General features: G+C 42.3%; 1 protein-coding gene across 1 annotated transcript; it reads right to left on the bottom strand.

The window, feature by feature from the left end:
* Positions 1–1,025: 1,025 nt before the first annotated feature.
* On the bottom strand, positions 1,026–9,360 carry ap4s1 (adaptor related protein complex 4 subunit sigma 1). Its single transcript, XM_078406446.1, has 5 exons — positions 9,188–9,360; positions 6,921–7,007; positions 5,224–5,292; positions 3,978–3,989; positions 1,026–2,228 (listed from the first exon to the last, which is right to left on the bottom strand). Exons 1-5 carry the CDS (start codon positions 9,323–9,325, stop codon positions 2,100–2,102), a joined length of 435 nt encoding a protein of 144 aa, XP_078262572.1. The 5' UTR covers positions 9,326–9,360; the 3' UTR covers positions 1,026–2,099.
* Positions 9,361–10,162: the final 802 nt, after the last annotated feature.

The raw sequence follows: 10,162 nt of genomic DNA, 5'->3' as shown, positions 1-10,162 counted from the left end.
GTGAACCATGCAAGTGGACTTTGGGAAGCCAAGTAATTTAATATCCCAGCCAGGCAGGTCTTTAAAGGGACTAACAACTGAACCCACTTGTTTGGCTAGTAACAATGCTCCTGTCATTCTTCCCTTTGGACCGACAGAGTAATAGTATTTGTATTAATACAAATTGTCACTTGTCTAATAATACAATAATACAATGTCACTTGTATTATTGCACATATTACTGTGAGGCGGCAGTGGCCCAGCGGTAGAGTTGCTGCCTTACAGCGCCAGAGTCCCGGGTTTGATCCTGACGACGGGTGCTGTCTGTTTGGAGTTTGCATGTTCTCTCTGTGACCGCATGGGTTTCCCCTGGGTGCTGCGGTTTCCTCCCACACTCCAAAGACGTACAGGTTTGTAGGTTAATTGGCGTTTGTAAAATTGTCCCCAGTGTGTAGAATAGAACTAGTGTGAGTGGGTGATCTTTGGTTGGCACAGACTCAGTGGGCTGAAGGGTCTGTTTCCAAGCTGTATCTCCAGACATATGGAACCCTTAACTTTATGCGTGTAAGAAAGAACAAATGCTGATTTAAACCGAAGATAGACACAAAAAGCTGGAGTAACTCAGCGGGACAGGCAGCATCTCTGGAGAGAAGGAAGGGGTGATGTTTTGGGTCGAGACCTTTCTTCAGATAGTGTCTATCCTTAAGTTTATACCTCGGGTTCTGCAGCAATATTTCTGTCTCAGCCCTATTAATACCGATCCAAGGTAGGTCATAGATATTTTCTGAGCAGAAAACTAATGTTGGTATTGAAAATCTGAAAGGACTGCATATAATCAGTTCAAGATGTCTTAAGATCTTTGAAATATTTTTCTAGACAAATGTATTCAGCTTTTCAATCACAAGACAATTTAATTGATAGCTCTCACGATGAAATCAATTGTAATTAATTGCTTAAAGATAATGGATTTTTTTCAGTATCCAGTCTATTTTATTGAGTGAATACCAATGTTCAGCTTTTGAATAATTTATTATTCCTCCATCTGAAGCTCGGTGAAATCAATACGAATATTCTGTTCCAGTTTCTGGCACACTTCCATTGCACTTCCATTGCAATTGCATTAAATATCCCAGGCTGTTCACAACTTTAAATTCACACTAATTTCAAGATATGTCAAGTACTGACGTCTTGTTGAAGATAACATATGATAACCAAGCAGTGGTTCTAGTAGCTTGCACCAATAGAATAAAAAGAAGTGCATTTGCTCTTCACAAAATAAAATGTCAGATTCAGTGCCTTCATACATAAATAACTCTTTAAACAAAACACAAATCATAATACAATAAATGGCAATTGTATTTGTCCAGGGCAAGATAGTCTTTAGACTTTAGAGATACAGTGCGGAAACAGACCCTTTGGCCCAAGTCCGCGCTGACCAGCGATCACGCCGTACACTAGCTCTATCCTACACAATAGGGAGAGTTTACATTTTTTTAAACAAAGCCAATTAACCTACAAACCTGTACATCTTTGGAGTGAGGGAGGAACCCACAGCACCCGGAGAAAACCCATGCGGTCACAGGGAGAACGTACAAAATCCACGCAGACAGTACCTGTACTCAAGATCGAACCCGGGTCTCTGGTGCGGTAAGGCAGCAACTGTACCACTGCGTCACTGTGCCGCCCCCAATCTGTTGGTTCCCTACCCAAAAACGTCACCTATCCATGATCTTCAAAGATGCTGTCTGACCCGCTTGAGTTACTCCAGTACTTTGTCTTTTTTAGGATAATCTGTTTGACAGGATCCCACTTTTTCTCCCTACATTTTCATTTACTCTATCACTTATGGCTCAGCACTACTTTCTTGGGACAACAATTAGCAACTTTAGCAGTAATGTTTGCACCTTATTCATGAAAAAAGATTCTTGATCAATGTTACATTAATGCAGCTTAAGTTTATATAGATAACAATTATGCTGTGCTTCCAAAGCTAGTTTTCACAGAAAGCCAAGGAAGTGTGTTCATTGTGGTAAAAGTCAGAACCTCGGTAGCAATCGAGTAAGCAGCATTTGGTAAGAACATTCAGATGGCGCTGGCTTTGGGCAATTTGTTTTTTTATTTTAACTTCCAGTCATTTTGTCCAGTGCAAGAAGTGGGGCAAGAATTCTGCTTTTGTTGGTCTCTGCAATCCGTCCGTTCAAGATCATTTCATCCAAGATGACATGGACTTTATCTAAATTAAACATGATCTGAATAAATGCAGATGTTAAGGAGAGTGACAATCCTGTTTGAGAAAATGTCGCAAAACACAATCCAATTTCCAACGATAACAAGTTGATATTACAATAGTGACCCTTTAAAGAAGCCTTCTAAAGTGCAGATTGTTTTTGTAGTCTTAATACTATTATCAGTGGGGCAGCACAGTGGCACAGCAGTAGAGTTCCTGCTTTACCGCGCAGGGACCTGGGTTCGATCCTAACTCCGGGTGCTGTCTGTGGAGTTTTGTATGTTCTTCCAGTGACCGCGTGGGTTTTCTTCAGGTGCTACTTTTTTTTCATTATAGAGATATAGTATGGAAACAGGCCTTTCGGCCCACCAAGTCCACGCTCTCGATCAATCGGTGTTTCACACTAGTTCGATGTTCTCTCACATCCCACTCCCTACATGTTAGGGGCAAACTTACAGCAGCCAATTAACCTACAAGCCTGCATGTCTTTCGGATTCGATTACAAGGAGAATGTGCAAACCCTACAGACTTACAACTCATTCAGTCCTCTCTGTCATGCTCTGAATCAATGCTTGCCTACTGCTCAGGTATGTAGTTCCGATCACTGCACTACAGGCAATGCCCATCTTTCAGGGATGGAGGGGGTGGCATTACTAGAAAACACTCCATAATGTGATTTTTACGCAGGGTAAAGCCGTGAGATGTGCACATTTGTCACGAATTAAAGTTGAAAAGAAATTTATTTATTTTGTTTTCTTTTCACTCAAATTCCTTGACAGTGGATTTTATTCCTTATCTCAAGTTTTTGAGAAGTGATTTCTGAATTCTGTTTGTGCAAATTTTTGTAACCTACAAACACCCATAATGTGGGTGTTGCCTGTACAGCAAACCTCTGTTACAATGGATCAGGGGTGGGGGGGAATGGTGTCCGTTATTGCCAATTGTCTGTAACCGAGTAAGGCACAATCATTGTACGTAGTAGAAACAATGAAATGCTGATGATGGTTATTACACAAAAGGACACACAGTGCTGGAGTAACTCGGTGGGTCAAGCAGCATCTCTGGAGAACACGTTAAGGTGGCATCGGGACCCTTCTTCAGACTGATTCAGTCTGCTGTTACTCCAGCATTTTGTGTCTTTTCACCTTAAAACTAGGTGCCGATGCCCAGTGAGCCTTCTTCACCAGTTATTGCATGGTTATCACGGCTGTTGTTATGGCTCACGTTGCAGCCCCTGGCCGACAGCTTTCTTCAGGCCGCTGCCACCGACAGGGCGTGCTAGGTCACCTTGGGGCTCCCTTCCTCTCACCAGCTGCCGCTTCTTCCTATCAGCCATCACTTTGTTTGGTCCTCACTCCACCGCCGCCTCCTTTTCCTCCCCCCACAGTCGTCGACATCTTCCGCGATGGACCTGGTGAGCGAGGAGGGAGCCTCACTGCGACTGAGCACGTCCTGTCAGTAGCGGCGACCTGAAGAAAGCAATGTCTCCAGGGGCTACAAGGTGTGCCGCATCAACGAGACCATGCTGTGCGTGAAGAAGGGCTTGCTGGTGCACTTGCGAGCTGGGGGTGGTGTTGGAAGCTGGGGCTTTAAACGGCCAGGGAGGCGATGGAAGCTGGGGATGATGTTGGCATGACCGTCTGCTCTCATCAAAATCCGTTATAAAGGGGTCTGTTGAAACGAGGTTTTACTGTATTTACCATGGGTAGGTAAACAATAAAACACTTAATCTGATAAGGTCCACTGTGCTTAACTTTTAGCAAAAGGATACATCCAACTCACACTGGAAAAGAAAATACAGAAACAGAATTAGAAAAGAAATCAAGGATTTACTCTTTTCTTGTATTTCAACAAACCCACTGTTTAAAATGGAGAATCCCGAGCTGTGTGGAAACTGCATTATAGAGTAGCTCTCTGTGCTACTCTCATATCACCAAGACTAACTCATTGCATTAAAAGTTTAACTCCTTAAAAACAGCTACTTCCATTTAAAGAGAGGATCATTAATGTAGGAGAGACAAATGCATAATTTACAGGCATATGGGAATCAGTTCCAGAGCCAAAAAGATCAGGGCTCTGGGGAGTGTTTTAGAGCAGAGGGGTCCAGGAGTGCAGGTACATAGTTTCTTGAAAGTGGCATTACCGGTAGATAGGTTGTTCAAGAAGGCCTTCGGTACGTTGGCCTTTATCAGTCAGGGTGCTGAGTACAGAAGTTGGGATGTTATGTTATAGCTGTGCAAGACATTGGTGAGGCCACATTTGGAATATTGTGTTCAGTTTTGGTCACCCTTATAGGAAAAATGTTGTTAAGGTGGAAAGAGTGCAAGAAGGTTTAAGAGGATATTGCCAGGACTTGAGAGCGTGAGCTGTGGGGAAGGGTTGGGCAGGCTGGGACATTCTTTGGGGCACAAGAGAATGAGGAGTGATTTATGGAGGTGTGTAAAATCATGAGGGGAATAGATAGGTTAAATACACAGAGTCTTTAACCCAAAGGAGGAGAATGAAGAGTAGTTAATTTAGAGACAAAAGAGAATGCAGATGCTGTAATCTGGAGCAAAAAAAACAACCTGCTGGAGGAACTCTTGAGGGTCAGGCAGCATGTGTGGGGAAAAAAATGGATACCAACTTTTTGGTTCAGACTGATGGAAGGTCTGAAGATGGCCTCAGATGTCATCTGTCCACTATCTTCTGCAGATGCTGCCTGACCCGCTGAGTTCCTCCAGTAGTTTGATTTTTAACCTAGTTAATCTAGTTGGCACGAGAATCCATGAGTAGAGAATTTCAATACTTACTGCTTTCGGTTAGTTTTCCCACTAAATGCCAGTTGAATTCCTTATTTAGATTCTAGGTATTATTGTTGTATTGGTATTATGCATATGACCCAGCCCAATGGTGTGGCCTTATTAGTGTCTCTTCCTGTTCTTTTCATGATGCGTTGGGCTGCTACATTATGGAATAAATTTAACTCTCCAAACAATATATCTTTCACTTATTGTTAAAATTCTTTAATAACTCACCACTCTGCTGAAGTATTTGTCCAAAACTTCAATAAAATTATGTATCAGTTCATACACTGCCAGTTCATTCTGAAAATCAGAAATAGATTAATTAACTTCACTGTAAAAACAAGGAATTGCAGATGCTGGTTTACAGAAAAAGACACAAAGTGCTGGAGGAACTCAGCAGGTCAGGCAACATTTCACCAGAGAAGTTACTCGGAGATGAATTACTCCAGCATTTTGTATGTTCTTTTTAGTTAACTTCATGACTTCCCTTTCAATGTTATCAATAAATTGGATGGCTGCATTTCACGTGGGAACAGCAATTGCTCAAAACTCCTGAATAAAGGTTGAAAAGTAAAAGAACAAACACTGCCATTATGAGAAATGAGAAACAAGAACAGAACAATTGCTGGAAATGTTCAGTGGGTCAGACAGTGTCCTGTGGCAAATGAAACACGGTTAATGTTTGGGTCGATGACCTTCCATTGGAATTTTGAACAATTCTGGTGGAAGGCCCACAAGCTGAGGTTTTCGAATCGGAAAACGTTAACTCTGTTTCTCTCTCCAGAGAGAATCTCCAGAAGTCTCTATCTTTATAGAGTGAATGTGGAAGATGTCTCCAGTAGAGGGCAAGTCTAAGACCAGAGGACACAGCCTCAGAATAAAAGGATGTACATTTAGAATGGAGATGAGCAATTTCTTTAGCCAGAGGGTGGTGAATCTGTGGAATTCATTGCCACAGATTGCTGTGGAGGCCGTTATTGGGTATTTTTTAAAGCGGAGGTTGATATGATCTTGATTAGTAAGGGCGTCAAAGGTTACGGGGAGAAGGCAGGGGAATGGAGTTGAGAGGGAAAAATAGATCAGATATGATTGAATAGCGGAGTAGACTCAATGGGCAGAATGGCCCAATTCTGTTCCCATGTCTTATGGTCTTATTTATAAAGGATTGTCAATGTCCAAAGTAGTGTGAATGGAGGGAACAATCCAATGGGAAAATGGTTCATCACTATCAGAACAAAGAGAAGTAAACTAACTTCTACAGATGCGCTGTAGAAAGCTTTTAATCGGGATGCATCACAGCACGGTTTGGGAACAGCTCCGTCCAAGACTGCAAGAAATTGCAGAGAATTGTGGATGCAGCCCAGGCCATCAGACAAACCAAGCTCCCTTCCATTGACTCCATCGACACTTCACGCTGCCTCGACAAGGCCACCAGAATAATCAAGGAGGAATCTCACCCTGGACACTCCCTCTTCTCCCCTCAACCATTAGGCAAGAGCTCCAGGTGTGAAAATGCGCAGCTCCAGATTCAGGGACTGTTTCTTCCCAGTTGTTATCAGACAACTGGACTATTTTGTCAACAACTCGAGAGCAGTCCTGAGCACTCATCTACCTGATTGGAGACCCTTTGATTTTCTTTAATCGGATTTTACTGGACTTTTATCTTGCACCTGTATCTGTACACTATGGATGGCTTGATTGTAATCATGTACAGTCTTTCCGCTGACTGGATAACACGGAACAAAAAGCTTTACATTGTACATTGGTACACGTGACAATAAACAAAAAGATTTTGCCACTGGAAGGAAAAGCTGTTGATTTGATATAAGTTTTCTGCTGAAACAAGCAATAGAATACATACTCAGAGCACTGTGTAATTACAGAAGTTCAGCAGATATTGATTCAATGTGAATGGAAGTGCTGTTTACCTCGGCATCATCAATCCCAATTACAACGAAGAGTGCAGCATATTGTCGATAAACTAGTTTAAAATCCTTGTATTCAACAAAGGAACACTGGAACAAAGACAAAAAGCATCCTCATTAATTTAATGACGTTAATTTGTTATATTGATGTGTTGATTCAAATTATTTTTTAAATTTAAAAATATTAATTTATTTTGCTTATGTACTCTTTTCCCATCTTCAGTTAATTAGAGATACATTATATACTAACCTCAACAACTGGATGGTAATGTGGATTTCTCCATCAAAGTGGGCTGTTCGGGAGTAGCAGGGTGATCCACTCAAATGTAAGTTTCTTCCACTGATGATTCTTATTTCATTAAAGATTTCATTCTTTTCCTACTCCAAATATTTCCAGCATACAAGGAATGTTTCTTACCCACTTCTATTCCACAAACCCAATATGGTACATCTGGCTGTTGAAACATGCTCTAGCATCAGAGGCTGGTCTGATGCGTGAGAGGCTGGTCCTCTCACACATCAAATCCAGCATCCCTGCCTCACTGGACTTGCATCAATTTGCATACCGGGCAAACAGATCCACAGAGGATGCCATCTCTCTGGTTCTTCACACTGTCCTGACTCACCTGGAGAGACAGGGCACGTACGTGAGGATGCTATTCATAATCTATAGCTCTGCCTTCAACACGGTCATCCCCACCGAGCTCATCACCAAACTCCAACAGCTAGGCCTCAGCTCGTCGTTATGCGACTGGATCCTGGATTTCTTGATGGAGCGACGGCAGGCAGTGAGAATGGGCCCGCACCTGTCCTCCACTATCACCCTGAGTACCGGCACTCCACAGGGCTGTGTTTTGAGCCCCATGCTCTACTCCCTATTCACATACGACTGTGTTCCTGCATTCGACACCAACACCATTGTCAAGTTTGCAGACGACACAACGGTGATCGGGCTTATCACCAACGGTGATGAAACAAACTACAGAGCGGAGGTGCAGAACCTGGCGGACTGGTCCTCAGATAACAACCTGTCCCTAAATACCACCAAGACCAAGGAGCTGATCATCAACTTCCATAGGTCACATAATGGGGAATATGCTCCGATCTTTATCAACGGGGACAGTGTGGAGAGAGTGTCCAGCTTCAGGTTTCTGGGCACTCATATTTCGGAGGACCTCACATGGTCCACTAACAACGCTGCGCTGGTCAAGAAGGCACAGCAACGAATGTTCTACCTGAGAACACTGAAAAAGTCTGGTCTACCCCAACAGCTGCTGATGACCTTCTACCGCTGCATCATAGAGAGCATCCTAACACATGGCATCCCTGTGTGGTACCTCAGCTGCACGGAGGCAGAGAGGAGAGCTCTTCAGCGGGTAGTCTATAAAGCTCAGTAGATTATCGGAACACAGCTACCAGCCTTGGAGGGCATCTACAACACACGATGCCTCAGAAAAGCCACCAGCATTCACAAAGACTCCTCACACCCCTGCATTAGTCTGTTCGAACTTCTACCAGCTGGCAGACGCTACAAGGCATTCTACGCCCGCACCTCCAGACTCAGGAACACTTCGCCCAAGGGCCATAGCTGCTATGAACCGGTCCTGCTGTGTCGGATGGTGACATCACACAGCGAACCGGCACAGACCTATTCGCACTTTATTCTGTTCTACAACTGTTTCTAATTTTGTTTCACTGGGTTGCCTAAATTTATATTGATTAGCTAATTAATTTATTGCATCGTATGGAAGTCACATGAACAATCTCGTTGTACCCCTGTACAATGACAATAAAGATATATTGTATTGTATTGTATTGTATCAAAATGCTACCTTACTGTAGCTGAAATAAACAAGAAGACAAGACGCATAGTGTTGGAGTAACTCAGCAGATCAGGCAGCATCCCTGGAGGACATGGATAGGTGACTTTTCAGGTCGGGACCCTTCTTCTGACATATTAGTCTTAAGAATGGTCCTGATCTGAAACATCTATCCGTGCTCTGAAGGGTCTCAACCTGAAACATCACCCATTCCTTCTCTCCAAAGATGCTGCCTGTCCCGCTGAGTTATTCCAGTATTTTGTGTCTAATCTGCCTGATGTGCTGAGTTACTCCAGTACTTTGTGTCTTTACTTGGTAAACTAGCATCAGCAGTTCCTTGTTTCTAAACAAGTCAACTTGGTTCTGAAATAAGCAATTACATTTTAAAGAAAGATTTATTCCCAAATCCTGAATAGATTCAGTAACTTATTGAAAGTGTTAAATTTTTACCTGGTCCTTTGTGCGTGTTAGACATTTTTTAATGACATCATATTCTAACAATGTCCTTTTCTGGATTTCCGTAGGTTCATAATATCGGCAGAGTCTTATTTGCCCTTGCTTGTTCATCAAAAGGAAGAATTTAATCATTTTGTAAATCTCTTCAGAAAGACAAACTTTACTCCTTTATGTTTCTGAAAATAAACCAGCAAAATATAGCAATCATTAAATTTATCTTTGGAATTCTGAACAACTCTGCCTTGTTAATAAATCAGTTATTCTTTAGACCTTAGAGTTACAGCACAGAAACATGCCCTTGGGCCCACCAAGTCATCGCGGACCAGTGTTCACCTGTACACTAGCACTGTCCTCACACCAGGGACAATTTACAATTTTTACTGAAGCTATTTAAACCACAAACCTGTACGTCTTTGGAGTGTGGGAGGTAGCCAGAGCACCCGGAGGAAACCCTCACGGTCAGAGAGAATGTACAACTCTGTAAAGATTGCGTAGCACCCACAGTCAGGGTCGAACCCGGGTCTCTGGTGCTGTAAGGTAGCAACTCTACCGCTGCACCACCCAGTGCAGTTAAAACAGGTAAGGTTAAATACATTTACTATCATTTTTAAGTTTATTGCTAAAATGCTGAAATAATTTACAATAACTTTCACACAAGAACTCTTACTGATATGGACTATAAATGTGGAAAATTTGATTCATTAACTCATCAGTGGCCAATGTACAATTATACCATGTGTCTATCGGATTCAATAATTTCTGTTTTGCACTGTAGCTTGTCAACAATAAAAATATACTTAATTTCCAATTGAAATAACTGCTGTTGTGAGGTCAAAAGTTACTTTTTGGGGCTTAAAGAAATGATTATTTAATGTTGGTGCAACATAAAAATGTGATGGAGCAGCAGTAGAGAACACCATGGGTGGATCAGAATCAGATTCAATTCGATCCTCCTACAGATTTTCAGCA

Source organism: Rhinoraja longicauda, chromosome 10 (assembly GCF_053455715.1).
Source record: "Rhinoraja longicauda isolate Sanriku21f chromosome 10, sRhiLon1.1, whole genome shotgun sequence".
NCBI lineage: Eukaryota > Metazoa > Chordata > Chondrichthyes > Rajiformes > Arhynchobatidae > Rhinoraja > Rhinoraja longicauda.
The sequence above is the reverse complement of the archived record's forward strand: the minus strand, read 5'-3'. Positions and strand labels throughout refer to the sequence as shown.